The 21,231-nt window shown below is 23.2% G+C and overlaps 1 protein-coding gene across 2 annotated transcripts in view; it reads left to right on the plus strand.

Annotated features, from left to right (window-relative positions):
- Positions 1 to 21,231, plus strand: part of LOC117172101 (exportin-4-like) — a 53,724-nt gene that overhangs the window by 9,454 nt on the left and 23,039 nt on the right. For both annotated transcript variants that reach the window (XM_033359877.1, XM_033359878.1), the window contains exons 3-6: positions 2,307 to 2,574; positions 5,426 to 5,880; positions 12,227 to 12,751; positions 18,791 to 19,230. In XM_033359877.1, coding sequence (XP_033215768.1) covers positions 2,307 to 2,574; positions 5,426 to 5,880; positions 12,227 to 12,751; positions 18,791 to 19,230 — 1,688 coding nt within the window. The remainder of the gene's footprint in view (positions 1 to 2,306; positions 2,575 to 5,425; positions 5,881 to 12,226; positions 12,752 to 18,790; positions 19,231 to 21,231) is intronic.

Consider the following 21,231-nt stretch of genomic DNA (forward strand, 5'->3'; position numbering starts at 1 on the left):
TCTATGGTTCACAAAAAAATTTTGTTCAATGGAAAAAAGAGGTTGGTAATGTAGGAATCCCACTGTGTCGCATGCCCTTAAAAAGAAAATAATTGAATTTCTTCAGTTAAAAATTTTTCAATTTTTCAATATTTGCTAATTTTTTACTGGGAATTTTACCAAATTTGTAGAAGAAAAGTCTGCCCACATTCGATTTCAACAGTTTTTAAATAATTAGTTGAATTTTTATTTTTTCAATTATGCTATTGAATTTTTATTTATTCAATTGTGCTATTATTTAGCTTACAATGCATAATTCAAACATTTTTTACTTTAAAAATTTTCCATTAAAACTTTTTCTATCTAAGCTTACATTTTTAATTTAAAGAATTTTAAAATGCTTTCTCTAATAAAACATAAAAGCCTTTAATGTTGAAAATTTTGAATAAAAAACATTTCTATTTAATAAATAAATAAATTTGGTTTAAATTCATCTGTACTTTAAGTCATAAAAAGTGAACAGAAACTATTTGAGAAAACGATTTTAAATCAATTCAAAATTAAAGAATTTTCAGATTTTAACTTTAAAACTCAAACCGTTTCAATTTGAAAGGCTTAGTCATTAAACAACTGTGATCGTGTGACTGAAAGTTTATAAACTATGTTCAACTTAAAAATAACTTCATGATAATATACTTAATTGAAGGATTTTATTAAATTTAAAATATTGTTTCACTCTAAAACATTCAATGTTTAACCCGGTCAATTTGAAAATTATAATTAAAAAAAAGATTAATTATTGAATATTTAGCAATATTTCAATTTTAATTTAAAACAAGTAAATTGAAACCAAATATTTGAAAGTAAAGAAGCTTTAACTGAATTGTTTGACATAGAAAACCTGGAATCGTTAAAATTTCGAAGAGCCTTTAAACTTTAAACGTTACAACTTTAATTGTTGTATTTAAAAAATGCTTAATTTGTAAGTGAAATTTTTTTAATTTGATGTATAATTTACAAACGAACATTTTTAGAAAAAAATTTGAGTAATTTTAAGAGATATTTAGAAGTTTTAAAAAGATCACAAATTATCGTGCAAATATTAGAAAGTTCTCTTACAATCTTCTAGAATCTTGTTTAAAAATTTTGTTTAAATCTTTGAAAAACTTTTTAAATATTCTCTTAAAATAATTTTTCAAAATCAAAAATTATTTTTAATTTTCCTATGAATCTTAAGAAAATGTTTCTATCCTTTTGAAGCCTTTCACAATTCTTGAAAAGAATCTAATTTTTTTGTTTAAAATCTGCGAAAATCTACATTTTGTTTTATATTATGCTATCATTTCAAGTTTTACATTAAGTTTGAATTTTTTCAAAACCTCTGCATATCTCTTAAAATTACTAAAATTTCGCCTACAAATAATAAATGTTCAATTATTATTTATACATCCAAATTGTAAAGAAATTTTCTAAAATTTGCAGGATTTTCTGAAAATTGTAGAAAAAATTCAATCAATTTTGACAGATATTTAGAAGTTCTGAAAAAATTTCCAAAATAATTTTTAATTTAAATGAAATTTTAAACAACTTCTAGATTACTTAAGGTTTGAAATACAATTTTGAAGCTTTCCAATTTTTGATGTTTCTAGCTTGAAATTCATTAAAATTATATAATTTTGAACATTTTAAAGTTCATTAATTGATTTTTTAAGTTGGAGCATTGAAAATGATAACGTCGATTTATATTTTTGATATTGAAAAATGTTAGTAACTTCAATTTTATGCGCGTAAAGTATTGAGCATTTGAATACAACATTTTTTAATTAAAAACTTTTAAATTTCAGTTTTAAAAGTTCAAAATTTAAAGATTTCACTTTGAGTGCTTTCATTTGCAGCTCAGTTTTTATTACCTTAAGTAGCAATTTTTTTAGTTTTAGTGTTCCATTTTTTAAATTTAATTGACCGTGAAAAATGTTTGTGAACCGGGAAATGACCGGGAATTTATTTCGTCTATTCAAACGGCCACCCTGATTTGGTTGAAAATGAATTTTGTTGTTGAAATTTTTATTTCAAATATCTGAAATCTTCAAAAATCTTTTTTTGAATTTTCTCAAGATTCTTAGAAAAATAATATTTATATAACTTCAAAAACAACTAAAAGTAAAAAATGAATATATTATTTGAAATTTTTATTTTGTATCACAAATTATATTTCTTCTTGAAACGAAAAACTGCACGCACGCACGATTGATGATGCTAGACATTGAATAAATGTTTGAAATTAATTTGAAATACAAGTAATATTTAAAATGTGTATTATTTTAAAGCAACTCCTGGGATGCAGCATAATTTCTGCACTCATGCAAGAATATGCGACGACTGTTAAATCCTCCGACGTCGGATTAACGTGGGAGACGCATTTCAAAGCAAAGAAACAGTTTGAGGTAACGGATTTAAAAAAGATATTTAAGTTTTGTGTCGGAGCATTGGGAGAATTGACTAAAGGCGACATAACCGAGGCGACATTGCCACTCATCAAGCATTTGTTATCCATCTCGGAAAACGTTCTTGTCTGGGGATTCATATACGCAAACTATATCCTTTTCATATTGCTTATTTATTATTTATTACTGCAAAAACATTCCGATTTCTTAATTAAATTTTATTTATCGTATTATTTTCACACTCTTTTATTCCACTTTTTCCCCCTTTTTTTTAAACTTCCTCTTTTTTCTGTTCTTAATCGAATTCTCCTTTTTCCAAGTTTTCTCGCTTGTTTTATTAAATGCAAACTTAATGAATAGAAAACAGTAATAAAAATATAAAACTGTTTTTGAAGAAAAAATTTATATAAAAAGTTATCTTTGCTAGTCGAAAATTCAATTGTTTTATTGAAAATTCGTGTTTTTGGGTTGAAAATTTAATTGTTTTGTTACAAAATTTAACTATTGGTTAAAAATGAACTTTTTTGATGAAAAGTCATACTTTTGTATTGAAAATTCAAGTGTTATGTAGAAAATTCCTCTTTTTGGCAACAAATTTATCCTCCTGTATTGAAAATAAACTGTTTTGCTAAAGATTTAAACGTCTGCTAAAAAATTCATATTTTTGGTTTGACAATTCAACTATTTGGTTGAAAGGTCTACTGTTTTTGGTTGAAATTCAATCTTTTTTGTTTTAAAATTCAGCCATTGGGTTGGAATTCCAACTATTTTGGTTAAAAATGCAACTGGTTCGTTAATATTTTTTTTTTCTTATAAATTCCACTATTTTGTTAAAATACATCTTTTTGGATATTCGAAAATTTTATTTTTTTGAAAGATTCGCCTTTTTGGATAGAAAATGCTTATTTTTAGGTTGAAAATTTAAGTGTTTCAATGGAAATTAACTTTTTTGTTACATATTCAATTTTTCTTGTTAAAAATTAAACTTTTTTGTTGAGAATTCTTCTTTATGGCTTGAAAATTTAACAATTTGATAAAAAATTTAATGTATTTATTGGCAATTTAACTATTTGGTGTGAAAATTAAGTATTTTTGTTGCAAAATCATGTATTCGGTTGTAAATGTTTTTTTTTTATAAAAAATTCACATTTTTGGGTTGAAAATTCAACTGTTTCGTAGAAAATTGGTCTTTCTGGCTTAAAACTGTAATGATTTAGTAGACAATTTTACTATTTTGTTAGAAATTCCATATTTATGTTTGAAAAATAAATTGTTTAGTTGTAAATTAATATTTTTATTAAAAATTAATATTTCTCTGTTGAAAATTCAAATGATTAATTGATAATTTTACTGTTTGGTTGCAAATAAAATTAATTGGTCGAAAATTAGACTATTTTTTATTGAAAATTTAATTATTTGGATGGAAGTTAACTTTTTTTGTTAAAAATTCATATTTTCGGGCTGAAAATTAAACTTTTTTTTTAAATTTTAACAATTTTGTAGAAAACTCAACTATTTTGTAGAAGATTCTATTTGGTAGAAAATTTAATTATTTTTTTGAAAGTTATATTTTTTTCTAAATCAATTATTTGGTTGGAAATACAAATTTTTATTAAAAAATAATATTTGTATTTGAAGATTTTATTTATTGTTAAAAATTTAACAATTAGGTCGAAAATTCGACTATCAGGTTTTAATTAACTATTTTGTTTGAAAAATTAAGTATTTGTTTGGAAATTAACTTGTTTATTCAAATTTTATATTTTTGGGTTAAAAATTCGACAGTTTTGTAGAAAATTCGTCATTTTTGTTTGAAAATTTAACAATTTGTTAGAAAATTTATATTTTTTAGTAAAAAATTCAACTTATTGGTTGAAATTTGAACTATTTGTTTTAAAATTTACGTATTCTGGTTGATGAAATTATTTATTTGTTTGTCAAAATTTTAAAATGAAAATTCGTATTTTTAGGTTGAAAATTTAACTGTTTTGTAGAAAAATCATCTTTTGTCTTGAAAATTTAACAATTTGGTAAAAAATTAAACTATTGTTGTAAAAAATTTAACTATTTGGTTGAAAGTTAAATATTTTGTTCAAACAATCATTTATTTGGTTGAAAATTAAAATTTGTATTAAAAATTGATATTTTTGTATCGAAAATTCAACCTATTGTTTGACAATTTAACCGTTTGGTTGAAAATGAATTTTTTTTGTCGAAAATTCAACTATCAGGTTGAAAATGAACCATTTCGGTATAAAAATCAAGTATTTAGTTGGAAATGACCTTTTGTTCGAAAATTCAACTATTTTTTTTAAAATGACATTTTTGGATGAAAATTAATTTTGGTGTTAAAAAATCCTATTTCTGTATTAAAAATTGAATTGTTAAACGAAAAAATTTCTTTGGTCGAAAATTCATCTTTTTGGGTTGAAAATTCAACTATTTTGTTTAAAAAATCTTCTTTTTTGGTTGAATTAAGTTCTTTGTTACTACTTGGTTGGAAGTTGAACTTTTTTGCTAAAAAAATAATTTTTTGGTTGAAAATTTATCATTTTAGTTTAAAATTGATCCCGTTGGTTAAAAAATTAACTTTTTTTTAAATCGTCTTTTTTGTTGTAATTTTTTTTTAACTGAAAATGAAACTGTACCTTGTTTGGTGAAAAATTTGTCTTTCTTACTTGAAAGTTCAAGAATCGAACGACCAAATTTGGAAAACCAACACAAAATATTCCTATTTGAACCTGAAGAAAGCAAAAAATTTCATAAAAGGGAAAATAAAAAAAATCTTTTTTTTGGACCAAAATAAAAAAAGAGGTGTCAGAGAGAGAGAGAGAGAGAGCATCTTGGATTTGTTGCTGTTCCTGTCTGTTCGAATGTTCTTTTTTTTTCCAAAAATCGAGTTTTTTTCTTTACTTTTTAAAGAAAATTATTTACTTTCTTCGTTTTGAGAGCATTTTGAACACTGAAGTCTGTTATTAGTAGAATCCTTAACTCCAGAACACTGCCAAAAAGATTGATAGGAGTTTTCGAAGCTGTTTACGAATCAGACAACAGTCCAGCTCTGCGACTGAATCCCATCTGGAAAGACGTGATTCTCGATCCAGCAGTTTTGGAATTATTCTTCACTCTCTACTGGAAAGTGCGAACCAATCCCCAACTCGCGCATCATGCCAGGAACTGTCTAGTTCAGTTGGGAAGTTTGAACGGAGGCGTTGTTTTGTCTGGAGAAGTGAAACTGCAATATCTGACGGCCTACATGCAAAGTTTTTTGAAGCTCCTCTCAAACATCGAAATCATTGATCAGGAGGCCCTTGGGATTGCGAGCATCATGAGGAAAATTATCACTTTCTTCAGAGCAACTTTAACCAACTTACCGGAGAATCTGCTCAGATCATTCATGGAACAAATGACGAGATTAACCTGTCTTTTTGCCGAGGGTGCTGCTCAAGAAGAATCCGTAAGCTTTTATTATTATTAATATTATTATTAATATAAACAGTTTGTGTAGTCCTAAAAACTCAGGTTGGTCGGGGGGCGGGGGGGGGGGGTAGAAGGGAAAATAACATTAAGAATTTAGATAACATTCACAAATTAAACCCGATAAGGCAGTCCAACTATATTTTTTGGTAAAGGTTCATTTTTATTCTATTGGAAAGGCTACTATTATATTTTTCGCTCGGGTTTCATCTTGTTTGCTTAAAAATTTAATTATTAGTTTGAAAATTTAATTATTTTGTTCAAGCTGCAAATTTATTGTGAAAAAGTAATCTTTTTTAGTTTACTTCTTTTTCGTTAAAACTTAATTTTTTAATTTGAAAATTAACCTATTCCAATTAAAAATAATTCTGCTTAGTTGAGAATTCATTTTTTTACTGTGAATTTACCTATTCAATTTTTAATTTAAAATTTACGTTTGCATTTCAAAAATCGCCTTTTTTGTATGAAATTAATCTTCTTGGTTGAAAATTAATTTTTTTTTTTGAAAATTCAACTACTTCGCTGAAATATAAACTCTTTTGTTAAAATTAATTATTTTAATTGAAAATTCATCTCTTTGATTAAAGATTGATCTATTTTTTGAAAATTGCGTGTTTTTTTTTTTCGTTAAAACTTAAATTTTTTAACTGTAAATTAAGCTATTCCAGTCAAAAATGTAACTACTTTGTTGAAAACTATTATTATTATTTTTTTGAAAATTAACATTTTTAACTGAAAATTTACCTATTTAATTTTTTGTATGAAATTAATCTTCTTGATTGAAAATTCATTTTTTTTTTTTTTGAAAATTCAACTACTTCGCTGAAATATAAACTCTTTTATTAAAGTTAATTATTTTAATTGAAAATTCATCTCTTTGATTGAAGATTGATTTATTTTTTTGAAATTTCATGGTTTTTTTTTGTTAAAACTTAAATTTTTAAACTGTAAATTAAGCTATTCCAGTTAAAAATGTAAATACTTTGTTGAAAACTATTATTATTATTATTTTTTTAAATTAACATTTTTAACTGCAAATTTACCTATTTAATTTTTTTATTAAAAATTGATGTTTTTTACTTGAAAATTCGTCTTTTTGTTAAAAAAATTAAACTTGGTTGAAAATTCATTTTTTTTCAAATTCAACTACTTGGCTGAAACATAAATGCTTTTATTAAAATTAGTTATTTTAATTGAAAATTCATCTTATTGATTGAAGATTGATCTATTTTTTGTTGAAAATTCGGTTTTTTTTTTCGTTAAAACTTTATTATTTTAAATGTAAATTAAGCTATTCCAGTTAAAAACGTAACAACTTTGTTGATAGTTATTTTTTTTAAATTAATATTTTTAAATGCAAAGTTACCTATTTAATTTTTTTATTAAAAATTGATGTTTTTTACTTGAAAATTCGTCTTTTTGTTAAAAAAAATTAAACTTGTTGGTTGAAAATTCATTTTTTTTTTTTGAAAATTCAACTGCTTCGCTCAAATATAAACTCTTTTGTTAAAATTAATTATTTTAATTGAAAATTCATCTCTTTGATTAAAGATTGATCTATTTTTTTTTTTAAATTCATTGTTTTTTTTTGTTAAAACCTAAATTTTTAAACTGTAAATTAAGCTATTCCAGTCAAAAATGTAACTAGTTTGTTGAAAACTATTATTATTTTTTTGAAAATAAAAATTTTTAACTGAAAATTTACCTATTTAATTTTTTTATTAGAAATTTATTTTTTTTACTTGAAAATTCGTCTTTTAGTTAACAAAATTTAACTTGTTGGTTGAAAATCCTTTTTTTTTTGAAAATTCAACTACCTCGCTGAAACATAAACTCTTTTGTTAACATTAATTATTTTAATTGAAAATTCATCTCTTTGATTGAAGATTGATCTATTTTTTTGTTGAAAATTCTGTTTTTTTTTCCTTAAAACTTTATTATTTTAAATATAAATTAAGGTATTCTAATTAAAAATGTAAGTACTTTGTTGAAATTTTTTTTTTTTTGAAAATTAATATTTTTAAATGCAAAGGTACCTATTTAATTTTTTTATTAAAAATTTATATTTTTTGGTTGAAAATTCGTATTTTTGTTTAAAAAATTAAACTTGTTGGTTGAAAATTAATTTTTTTTTGTTTTTTGAAAATTTAACTACTTGACTGAAACATAAACTGTTTTATTAAAATCAATTATTTTAATTGAAAATTCATCTCTTTGATTGAAGATTGATCTATTTTTTTGAAAATTCATTGTTTTTTTTTTCGTTAAAACTTAAATTTTTAAACTGTACATTAAGCTATTCCAGTTAAAAATGTAACTACTTTGTTGAAAACTATTATTATTATTTTTTTAAATTAACATTTTTAACTGCAAATTTACCTATTCAATTTTTTATAAAAAATGTGTGTTTTTTAGTTGAAAATTCGTCTTTTTGGTAAAAAAAATTAATATTCTTGATTGAAAATTCATTTTTTTTCGATAAAACTTAATTTTTTAAACTGTAAATTAAGCTATTCCAGTCATAAAAATGTAACTACTGTGTTGAAAGTTATTTTATTTATTTATTTTTTTTCAAAATTAATATTTTAACTGCAAATTTACCTATTCAATTTTTTATTTCAAATTTATGTTTTTTAGTTGAAAATTCGTGTTTTTTGGTAAAAAATGAATCTTCTAGGTTGAAAATTTTTTTTAAATTCAACTGCTTGGCTGAAACATAAATTCTTTTATTCAAATTAATTATTTTAATTAAAAATTCATCTTTTTGATTAAAGTTTTTTTTTTATTAACATTTTTAACTGCAAGTTTATCTATTCAATTTTTTTATTAAAAATTTATGTCTTTTTAGTTGAAAATTCGTCTTTTTTGGTAAAAAAAATCTTCTTGGTTGAAAATTCATCTTTTGGGTAGAAAGTTAATTTCTTGTGTTAAAAAATTTACTATTGAAAAATTAATTTTTTTCACTAAAAAATGAACTAGATACTATTTGAAAATTCATCTTTTTAAAAATTAAAATATTGGTTGGTTAAAAATTCAACTACTTGGTTAAAAGTTCAAACTATTTTCTTCGAATTAATGTGTTTGGTTAAGATTCATCATTTTAACTGAAAATTTATCTCTGATTGAAAATGTAAGAAAATAAGTTGTTTTTATTTCAGTTGAAAATTAATTTTTTAACTGAAAATTTAAATGTGCAATTTTCTCTTTTATTTAATTTATCTCTTTGGTTGAATATTGATATATTTTGTTGACATTTCTTTATTTTTTTATTTCGTTAAAATTTAATTTTGTGAAGTATAAATGAACCTATTCCAGTTAAAAATTTAACTGCTTTGTTGAGAATTAATATTTTAGCTGCAAATTTACCTATTCAATTTTTGATAAAAAATGTATCCTTTTTAGTTGAACTATCGTCTTTTTGGTAGACAATTAATCTTCTTGTTTGATAATTCATCTTTTTAGTTGAAAATTCAACTATTCCATTTAAGATTTTATAGTTTTAATTAATAATTCAATTTTTTGTTTTAAAATTCAACTATTGAAGGTTCTTCATTTAGTTGAAAATTCAAATATTTGGTTAAAGATTGAAGTTTGTTTTGGTTGAAAATTCAACTTTTTTTTATTATTCAAGTTTTTTGGTTGAAGATTTATCATTTTAACTAAATATTGATCACTTTGGTAGGAAATTTAAGGAAATGAATGTTTTTGGTGAAAATTAATTTTTTAAATTGAAAATTTAACTATGTCAGTTTAAAATTGTAGTATTTTCTTGAAAATTAATTTTTGAACTGAAAATTAAACTAACACAGTTAACTATTCCATCATTTTAATAGAAAAATAAGTTTTTGAAATGAAAATTTGAGTTTTTTTTAGAAAATACATATATTTTGTTAAAATTTATTTTTTTTATTTGAAGGTTCATAATTTTAATTGAAAATTCCATTTCTTTGATTGATATTTCTTAGTTAAAAATTGATTTTCGTTGAAAATTCGTCTTTTGGGAAGAAAACTCATCTTTTTTATTTAAACTCCAACTGCTTGGTAGAAACTTGATCTATTTTGTTAAAAATTATAATTTTTATGTTTTAATTCATTTTAACTGAAAAGTAATCTCCGTAGTTGTAAATACAAAAAACTTCGTATTTGTTGGTTGAAAATTAATTTTTGTAACTGGAAATTGAACAATTTATTTTAAATTTGAACTATTTTTTTGAAAATTCATTTTTGAACTGACAATTTACCTAGTATAGTTAAATATTCCATCAATTTAGTTGGAAATTAAGTTTTTCAGCTGAAAATTTGTCTTTGTTCTTTGAAAATTCATATATTTTGTTGAAAATTTGTCTTTTTTTGATAGAAAATTAATCTTGATGATTGAAAATTCTATAACTTGGCTGAAACTTACACTCTCTTGTTAAAACTTTTCTTTTGATCTGAAAATTAACCTTTTCCAGTTAAAAATTAAACTACTTTGTTAAAAAATTAATTTTGTTTTTAACTGAAAATTTACGAATTCAATTTTAAGTATAGTGAATTTATTTTTTGACCGAGAATTTTACAAAATTTTTAGAATAAAATTTTGTCCAACTTTGATTTCAACCGCTTTTAAATAATTTCCTAAATTGTAATTTTTATAAATTATTATATCATTTAGTTTAGAATGCTTAATTCCAAAATCTTTCACTTTAAAAATGTTCCATTTTAGATTTTTAATTTTTAAGCATATATTTTAATTTAAAGTATTTGAAAATTCAGTTTTAAAGGATAAAGAAAATTAAAAATTACAAGTTTTTAAAATCGAAGACTTTTTAAATAAAAAACAGAGTGGCAGCCAGACCGGTAAACCGGGAATTTTACGAATTTTCAGAAGAAAAATCTGCCCAAGTTCGATTTTAACAGTTTTAAAAATAATTAAAATGCAGTTTTGAGGATTTAAACAATTAAAAATTGAAAGCAGTTGAAGTTGAAGTTGACAATTTTTGATAAAAACTAGTTTTATTTTATCAATTGTAAATATAAATAAATTATTTTAAAAATGGAATTGTACTCCAAGTATAGAAATCTGAACATTAATTGATTTGACCAAACAATTCTAGATCCGTTCAAAATTTGAGAATTTCCAGATTGTAGCTGTTTCAAAATTGCAGAATTTCCAGATTGTAGCTGTGAAACTGAATTGTTTTACATAGAAAGCTTTGAATCTTTAGATTTTCGAAGAACTTTGAATCTTTTAGCGGAGCAATTTTAATTGTTCTATTTAAAAAGTGTTTAATTTATAAGTGAAATTGTTAAATTTTTATGCATAAATAAAAATTGAACACTTAGAATTTGTGGAAAAAATTTGAGTAATTTTAAGAGATATTTAGAAGTTTTGAAACGATTCAAAATTAATTAAAAACTTGAAATTATTTCAAGTAATTTAAGCGAAGTGTGTTAACATTTTTTTTCAGAATTTTTGAAAATTGAGAAAATTTTTATTCTTTTGTAGTCTCACAATTCTTAAAAAAATTCTAAATTTTTGGTTTGAAATCTGCAAAAATCTAAATTTTATTTTAAATTTGGCTGTGAGTATTTCAAATTATTTCAAGTTCTAAATTTAATTCGAATCTTTTTAAAACTTCTATATATCTCTAATATTATCTAATATTATCTAAATATTTCTAATATTTCTACAAATAACAAGTGTTCTATTGTTATTTATAAATTCAAATTCGATTTTTTTCAAATTTGCAGGATTTTCTAAAATTTATAGAAACAATTCAATTCTTTTTTAAATATATTTTAAAGTTCTGATTAAAAATTCAAAAATGATTTTGAATTTGGAAAAATTTAAAACTACTTCTTGATTTTTCAAGATTTTGAAATAAAATTTTAAAGCTTTTGAAGGATGCCTAGACTATTTAAAATGAAAATAATTTAACTGCTAATTTTTCTTGTTTATTATTTATTACTTTATATAGAAAAATGTTTAGAATCTAGTTTGATTTTTTAAATTTCATTGGCCGTGAAAAATGTTTGCGAACAGGGATGACCGGGAATTTTTTCTTCGATTAAAACGGCCACTCTGTTGTTATACAATAGTTAATTTCGTTAAGATTGGGATTTCTTAGAGATTTTTAAAATAACTTATTATTATTCAGGAAAAATGTTTTTGCTTTTTTCATAAAATTCTGTCCCCTTTTTCCGCCAAAAAAGGCCAAGAATGGACATCAATATCAATTCTTTTTCTCTCTCTAAAACTGAGGGCTTCGACAGAATTGATATAGTTTTAGGTAAAGAAAGAATTTTTTCTTTTCCCCCAAAAAAAAATTAATTTCCATTTGCAGCTGTGCGCGGATGATTGCTTGTACATGGAGGCCTTCGAGAGGATGCTGGAGACCTGGGTGTCGATTTTGGCCGAGGTTTACTTATTCCCACCGGAATTTTGTAAGCATAGCTCGGTGCAAATATTTAATACCTACCTCCTCTGCCATTTGTCGCCACCGGACGGAAAAAGAGGAGCTGGTGGGAAGGAGCTGAACAACGAGGAAATTGATGCGAGCGAGGAGGACGATAGGAACAAATTTAAAGAACAGTTGCAAACTATAGGAAGCTTCGGGAGACAAGTTCCGGGTCATGCTTTGCCTCTTTTGGCTCGACTTCTCGAAGATCGAACGAGCAAATTGCGAGCTCAGCTCAGCAGTATAATGAGTCAACCCGAGACTCTAAAAATATCGGGCAGCATGTCTCTCGAGAGCTTGTACGAGGATTTGCACTGGATAATTCTCCTTGCTGGTCATGTTCTCTGCATGGAGTCTGAGGGCGAAGTGGCCTTAATTCCCTCCGAAATTGTGCGATACAGCATGGAACAGGTAAGTTTCAGGCCCTGGATTCACCACACTATTGACACTATTTGACACTTTGTTGTTGTTGTTGTATTTTGTTGGAAATTCCACTATTTGTTTCAAAATTCATATATATTGTTGAAAATGCATTATTTTTAATTGAAAAATTATAATTCCGAAGTGGTTTTAATTGTATTTAATATAGCACCTAAATTAATTTTATCTGAATATGCATCGAATTTGAAGTATAAGAATGTGAAATAAAAATTTTATAATGTTACTACCTTTTTTTTAATTCCTTTTTTTTTGTTGACAAATTTTTTTAAAACTAAAAATGTAACAATTTCATTTAAATATTTAATTATTGGTTGAAAAATAATTTTTTTTAATTGAAAATGCGTATTTTTTGGAAAAGATTAATCTTCTTAATTGAAAATTAATATTTTTGGTTAAAAATTTAATTATTCTAGTTAAACATTCATCGTTTTAGTTGAAAATTCATCACTTTGAAAATTTAACTAATTTTTTTTAATTAGTTTTTTTTGTTGACATTTTTTAATTAAAAATGTAACTTGTTGTATCTTGTTTAGTTGAAATTTCTTGTATTTTATTGAAAAATCGTCTTCTTGGTTAAAAATTCACATTTTTGTTAAAAAAATTAAACTAGTGCTGTTGAAGATTCATTATCTTAGTTGAAAATTCTTTACTCTGCTTGAAAATTTGTTTTTTTTTTTTGTCTGGAAAATTAATTTCTAACTGAAAATACAACGCTTATTTTTGGCTGGAAACTGATCTTTTTTTTTAGTTTCAGATTCAAGTATTTGGTGTAAATTATTTTTTTTTATTGAAAATTTGACTATTTGGTTGATAATTCATTTATTTAATTAAAAAATCGTCTTTTTCAGTAGAAATTTAATCTTTTTGATTGAAAATTGAACTATTTGGTTGAAACAATCGTTTTCTCAATATGCTAAAAAAATGGATCATTCAGAATTATTAGAAAGAATTGTAAGTAGGATTTAGAAGAAGAGACTTGTTTTTAACTAAAAATTATTTATTCCAGTAGACAATTGAACTATTTTGCTGAAAATCCGTTTTTTTTTAATTTAATTTTTTTTAAATTTAGAATTAGATTTTTAACGGGAAATTCAACTATCCTATTTTTGGTTGAAAATTTATATTTTTTGGATGAAAATTAAACTGTTTGAAAATTGATGTATTTTTTGGAAAATTCGTTTTTTTTCTAGAAAATTATTCCTTGTGGTTAAAAATTTATCTTTTTGATAAATATAAAATTCATCTATTCCAGTTCAAAATTTAACTTTTCTAGTTCAAAATTCAACAAATTGGTTGACAATCTATCTTTTTTAATTGAAAATTAAACTACTTCGCGAAAATTCACGTATTTTGTTAAAAAATCGATTTTTCGTAGAAAATGATCTTTCTCTTTTGCAATTTATAAATTGCAATAAAATTACTTGGCTGAATGTTTAACTCTTTTGTCACAAATTTGTTCGTTCAGAAAAAGGTGTTTGATTGAAAACTTAATTTTTTCTTTGGATAAAAAGTAATTTTTTTCCGTACATTTAAGTATTTTCATAAAAATTTATTGTTTTTTTTTTATTGAAACTAATTATTCTTTTGAACTAAAAATGTAACTATTATTCCAGTTGAATATTTCATAATTTTAGTTAAAAAATCATCTCTTTGGTTGAACAATTATTTTTTAACTCAAAATTTATTTACTCAATTTTTGATTAAAAAATGATGACCTCTTTTAGTTCAAAATTCTTTTTTTTTTGTTTGTTGAAAATTGATTTTTTTAACTTGAAACGTAATTATTTCAGTTTTGGTTGACAATTTATCTTTTTCTAGTAAAAATTAATCTTGTTCTTGTTGAAAATTCAACTATTTTAGTTGAAAATTCATTATTTTAGTTGAAAACATCTTTTTTGCATAAGATTCAACTACTATTCTAGTTGAAGATCAATCATTTATGTTGAAAATTCATCAGTTGGGACGAAAAAAATTATATTTCAAAATGTAACTTTCATTTTTTGTTGAAATTTTTCTTTTTTAGTTCAAAATTCATCTATTTCGTTGAAAAACGAATTTTATACAAAACAGTTTAATTTTGTAACAAATAGATTCATTTGATATCGAACTGTAGATTTTTCAAGCAAAAAAGGTGACATTTAAAAAAAAAAATTAAATTTTCAACGTAAAAGGTGAATTTACAACAACGAAAACTACTTTTGTATAAAAAAGACTGAATTCTCAAAAATATATATAATTTTTAGACAAATATTTGAATATTCCACCAAGAAGACTAATTTTCTAGGAGAAAAGACCAATTTCGAAACAAATAGTTTAATCCTCTACCAAAACAGGTTAATTTTCAACCAAACAATAGCATTTAAAAAAGGATCAATTTTCCATCAGATTTTAAACTGACTTCAATTATTCCTGGTATTTTTAAGTATCTTTCAAAATTAAAAGCATTTGCCTTTAAACCTTCCAGATTTTTTTCCACATTCTTAAAAATTTTCAAAATGTTTTTAAATATTCTTTTAAAATTAATTTTCCATAATAAAATATCCTTTAAAATTTTTCCCATGAAACTTAAGAAATTGTTGTATTATCTTTAAATCTTTGAAAGTCCTGAAAAATATTTAAAAGTTTTTTTCGAAAGCTTTAAAAATCTACATTTTGTTTTAATATTTTTGAAATCTTCACATTTTAGGTTTTTTTTTAAATTTTCAAATATTTTTAATTCTTTTTATGATGATTCCAATTTATTATGAAAAAATATTTGAAAATTCTTGAAATCTTTTTAAATTGTCTTCAAAAATTAATTGAGAATTTAGAGAAGGCTGAAATTAAAATGTCTAGAAATGGTTTTTAGTTAAAAATTCAACTATTTGGTTGAAACTTCATATATTTTCTAAAAAACATGGTATTTTGTTATAGAAAAAGAATGCTCTTGATTCAAAATTAATCTGTTTTATTTGAGAATTCAAGTATTTTGTTCAAAATTCGTATTTTTTATTTAAATATAATCAATTACATTGTTTGGTGAAAATGTTTTGGAAAATGTATGTAATTTGTTGAGAATTAATATTTTGGATTGAAAATTGAACTATTTGGTTGAAAATTTAAATGATTAGTTTAAAATGTATTTTTTTGTTGAAAATTCCTATTCTCGGGTTAAAAATTGAACTATTTGATATAAAATTCGTCCTTTTGGCTTGAAAATTCTACTATTTGATAAAAAATTCAACTATTTGAGAATGAATTTTTTGTAACTGAAAATGTACTTTTCCATTTTTTATTTAAAGTTTATTATTTTGTCGAAAATTACCTCTTTTGGTAAAAATCCTTGTTTCGGGATTGAAATTTAATTTTTTTTTTTAAATAATTTTTCCCCATGTTTTTAAATTTTAACTTGTTTGGATGATAATTCAACTGCTTGGTTGAAAATATATCTTTTTTGCTGAAGATTCAGCTGCTTCGTTGAAATTTAAACTTTTTTTGTTAAAAATTCTTTTTTTTTGTGTGTGTGGAAGATGCATTATTTAAATTGAAAAATCATGATTTAAGTTAAAAATTCTATTTTTTTTTAATTTAACTATTCACATGTGAAAATTCATCATTTTAGTTGAAAATTAAAAAATTTGGTTAAAATATAAAAATGCTGTTTGTTGAAAATTCAACTGGTTGGTTGTACTATTTTGTTAAGAAATTAATTTTATAGTTGAAGATTCATAATTTTAACTGAAAAATTCCCTAATTAAGTTTGGGTTGAGCCTTCCTCTTTTTTATTTGAAAATTTATATATCTTGTTGAAAATTTGTCTTTTTTGGTAGGAAAAAAAATTCTTCTTGGTTGTAAATTCATTTATTTTGTTGTATATTCAACTATTTCAGTTGAAGATTCAGCATCTTAGTTTAAAATTAATATTTTTGTTTGAAAATTCAACTACTTGGCTGAAAGTTGAACCCTTTTGTTAAAATTAATTTGTATTGGTTGAAGGTTGATCATTTTTAATGCAACCGGGAAATGACAGTGAATTTATTTCTTGACCGGGAATTTTACAAATTTTCAGAGGAAAAATCTGTCAAAATTCGAATTCAACCGTTTTTTAAATAATTAGCTAAATTGATATCTTTTTAAATTCTGATATCATTCAGTTTATAATGCGTAATTCGAAAATATTTTACCTGCAAAATTCTGTATTTTATATATTTATTTTTAAGCTTATATTTTTAATTTGAAGAATTTTAATGTGCAGTCTTCAAGGCTTAAACAATTAAAAATTAAAAACATTTAAATTTTCAAATTTTTGATAAAAAAACAGTTTTATTTTATCAACTGTAAATATCAATAAATAATTTTTAAATTGGATCGCTACTTTAAGTACTGAAAACTAAAATAATTGAGTTGATAAAACGATTCTAAATCCGTTGAAAGTTAAAGAATTTCCATATTCGTAATAAATTCGTAATTAAAGGCCTTTATTAAATTAAAGATATTGTTTCAGTCTAAATTATTTCATTTTTAACCTATTTATTTTTTAAAAATTTGATTAAGAGAAAGGATAATTATTTAATATTTAGCAATATGACTTATAATTTAAGACGATTAAATTGAAATCAAATATTTAAAAGTAAACCATTTGAAAATTATATGTTTGACATAGAAAGCTTTGAATTGTTAAAATTTCGAAAAGCTTTTAACATTTTAAAGGCACAATTTTTATTGTTCTACTTAATAAAATGTTTAATTTGTTAACGAAATTGTTGAATTTTGATGTATAAATAATAATTGAACCCGTATTATCTTTAGAAAAATTTGAGTAATTTTAAGAGATATTTAGAAGTTTTGAAAAGATTAAAAATTAATTAAAAACTTAAAATCATATCAAGTAATTTAAACGAAGTTTTTGAAAAAAATTTCAGAACTTCTAAACATATTTTAAACTGAATAAAATGTTTCCTACAATTTTTAGAAAATCTTAAAAAATTTTTAAAAATCCTTAAATTCTTCCTGGGTCGTTTTTAAAATTATTGGAATTCTCTTAAAATCTTTTTGAATATTCTGTTAAATAATTTTTCAAAACTAAGAATCATTTTAAATTTTCCTAGGAATATTAAGAAAATGTTCTTATTCGTTTGGGGCCTTTCACAATTCTTAAAAGGCCTCTAGATTTTTTGTAAACTGCAAAAATCTACATTTTATTTTAAACTATTTCAAGTTCTAGATTAATTTTTAATCTTTTTCAAACTTCTAAATATCTCTTAAAATTACTCTAATTGTTTCTAAAAATAATAAGTGTTCAATTGTTATTTGGACATTCAAATTTTAAGAATGTTTTTTTTTAATTCGCAGGATTTTCTCAAATTTGTAGGACAAATTCAATTAATTTTTAAAGTTATTAAGAAGTTTTGAAAAAATTTCAAACATAAAGTTAAATTTGAAAAAATTTTGAAACCACTTCTAGATTTCTCAAGATTTTGAAATACAATTTTAAAGTTTTTCAAGGATGCTTATACTATTTAAAATAAAAATAATTTAAATTCTAATTTAAGAACTTTTAAGTTGAAAAAATTTAAGTTTTAAAATATTTATTGACCTAAAATAACTGAATAATATAATCTTGACCATTTTTAAAGATCATTGATTTATTCTTTGATTTAGAGTATTGAAAATATTAACTCTGAATGCTTTAGTTTGTTTGTTGTTTGTTGTTGTTGAATTTTGTTCTTTGTTTAAAACGATCACCCTGAGTACATTTTTTTAACTACTTTGTTGAAGATTTATGAATTTTTTTTGAAAAATCGCCTTTTTTGGGCAGAATATTCAACTATTTAGTCTTAAGTTTGTGTATCTTCTTCAATATTCAATATTTTTACTTGAGGTTTCAGGAATTTAAATTTTTAAAAATTGAATTTAATATATTGCCCAGATTAATTTTACTTCAAAGAATATATTTCCCTAGTTTCGTGAAAAATCATCCTATGACTACAGCTCAAGCCTTTATTTAAAATATTTAATTTTATTTATCAGCTGCAGAATGGACAAGTTGACGTGAACACAACTCTGCAGCTTTTGGCGTCACCGCAGAGCAATCTTTCAGATGTAAACGGAGCCGAACAATCGGCCGATCACGTTATTAGATTGACTGCTGCTGTTTTCCGTCTGAGTGAAATTGAGAAAATAGCTATAAAGGCTAATGCTGCTCATATTTTGAGTCCAGAATTGAGCAGCACAATTATGTGGTTTCTGCACAGATGGTCCTTGAGTTACCTGATGCCTCAGGAAAATTACTATTCGGAGATAAGCACAACTCTGCTGCAAGCTTTCGGCGAAGACAGTCCCGGTGCTTTGTGGACAATGAACTTTTTGCTCGAAAAAATTCAGTATAATATTGACGCTTTCAAAGGAGAACAGACCTTGATTAAGGAAACTATTCAACTCTTGATTACGCTGGTTGAATCGCAGATGAAGTAAGTAACAAATTGTAGAATTCTCGATTTTGAAATTGCAGGGTGTCTACTCACCTGGAAAATCGTGAAAACCTGGAATTGTCAGGGAATTTATTTAAAGTGAGGGATTTTTCTCGTTAGCGTGTCTAATTTTTTTTCTTCAAAATTTTAATATAAAATCAAATAATATTTTTTCATGTTCTTAAGTAGCTTTATATTATTGCATTGAACCCTTTTATTAAAAATTAGTTTTTTTTATTTGACATTTTTTTTTAATGACTGAAATTGAACTATTCTATTTTTGGTTGGAGATTTATCTTTTTTTTTAATTGAAAATTCATCTTTTTAATTTAAAATTCACTCATCCAAGTTCAAAAATCATGATTTTAGTTGAAAATTTATCATTTTGGTTGAAGATTAATTTTTTTAACTGAGAATTTAACTAGTCTATTTTTGATTTAAAATTCTTCGTTTTTGGAAAAAAATGTGACATCTTGATTTACAATCCATTGGTTTGGATCTAAAATTAAAATCTTTTTTGCTTGAAATACCAAATATTACATTATTTCTTAAGAATTCATCTCTTTTCTTGAACTACATTACTCATAAATTCAATTTCTGTAGAAAATTCGTCGTTTTGAGTTAAAAATTAATGTTTTTAAACTGAAAATTGAACTCATGCAGTTGAATATTCCGTTAAAAATTTACCTCATTAGTTAAAAAATACTTTTTTTAGATGAAAATTTAACTATTCATTTTTTTGTTTAAAATTCATCATTTAACTATTTTGTTGTTTTTAAATTCGACTTTTTTTAGCTAAGAATTAATTCTTTTAACAGAAAGCGGAACTAATCCACCGGGAAATTCCAGTGCATTTTTTTTACCGGGAATTTTACAAATTTGTAGAGGAAAAATCTGTCTACGTACGATTTCAATAGTTTTTTTAATAATTAGTTGAATTTTTATGTTCTTGAATTATAATATTATTTAGCTTACAATGCGTAATTCAAATTTTTTACTTTGAAAATTTTCCATTTAACATTTTTATTTTTAAACTTACATTTTTAATTTGAACAATTTTTAAATGCTTTCTTAAAGACTTGAACAAATAAAAAATAAAAGCCTTTGATGTTGAAAATTTTGGATAAAGAACATTTTTTTATAATAAATAAATACATTTTTTAAATTTATCTCTACTTTAAGTAATTAAAAGTGAACAAAAACGATTTGACAAAACGAGTTTAAACCAGTTCAAAATTTAAGAAATTTCAGATTTTAACGTTAAAACTTAAACGGTTTCAATTCGAGAGTCTTCGTCATTAAACAAATGTGAATGTATGACTGAAAGTTTATCAACTATTTTCAACTTAAAAATAACTTCATAATAATATATTCTTAATTAAAGGATTTTATTAAATTTAAAATATTGTTTCATTCTAAAATATTCAATTTTTAACCCATTCAATTTGAAATTTTTAATTAAAAAAAGATTGATTATTGAATATTTAGCAATATTCAAATTTTTATTTAAGACAAGTAAATTGAAACCAAATATTTCAAAGTAAAGTATCTTTAACTGAATTGTTTGACACAGAAAACCTGGATTGAATCGTTAAAATTTCGAAAAATGCTTAATTTGTAAGTGAAATTTTTCAATTTGTAGACAAAATTTGAGTAATTTTAAGAGATATTTAGGAGTTTAAAAAAGATTTAAAATTATCATACTTTTAAAAAGTTTTCTAGAAATTAATCTTTTGTTGAAAATTAACTTTTTTTATCTAATGCTTGATTATTCCATCGTTTTGCTTAAAAATTTGTCTCTTTCGTTGAAAACTAATTTTTTAAATTATAAATCAAAGTATTCAATTTTTTGGTTGAAAAAAAATAATATTTTTATCTTTCTTAGTTGAAAATTCAGCTATTTGGTTAAAAATTAATTTTTTAAATTGAGAAATAAACTATTCAGATTTTGGATGAAAATGTTTCTTTTTTTAGTTGAAAATCGATTGTTTTGATTAAAAA

This window comes from Belonocnema kinseyi, chromosome 4, assembly GCF_010883055.1.
Source record: "Belonocnema kinseyi isolate 2016_QV_RU_SX_M_011 chromosome 4, B_treatae_v1, whole genome shotgun sequence".
In the NCBI taxonomy this organism is placed as follows: Eukaryota; Metazoa; Arthropoda; class Insecta; order Hymenoptera; family Cynipidae; genus Belonocnema; species Belonocnema kinseyi.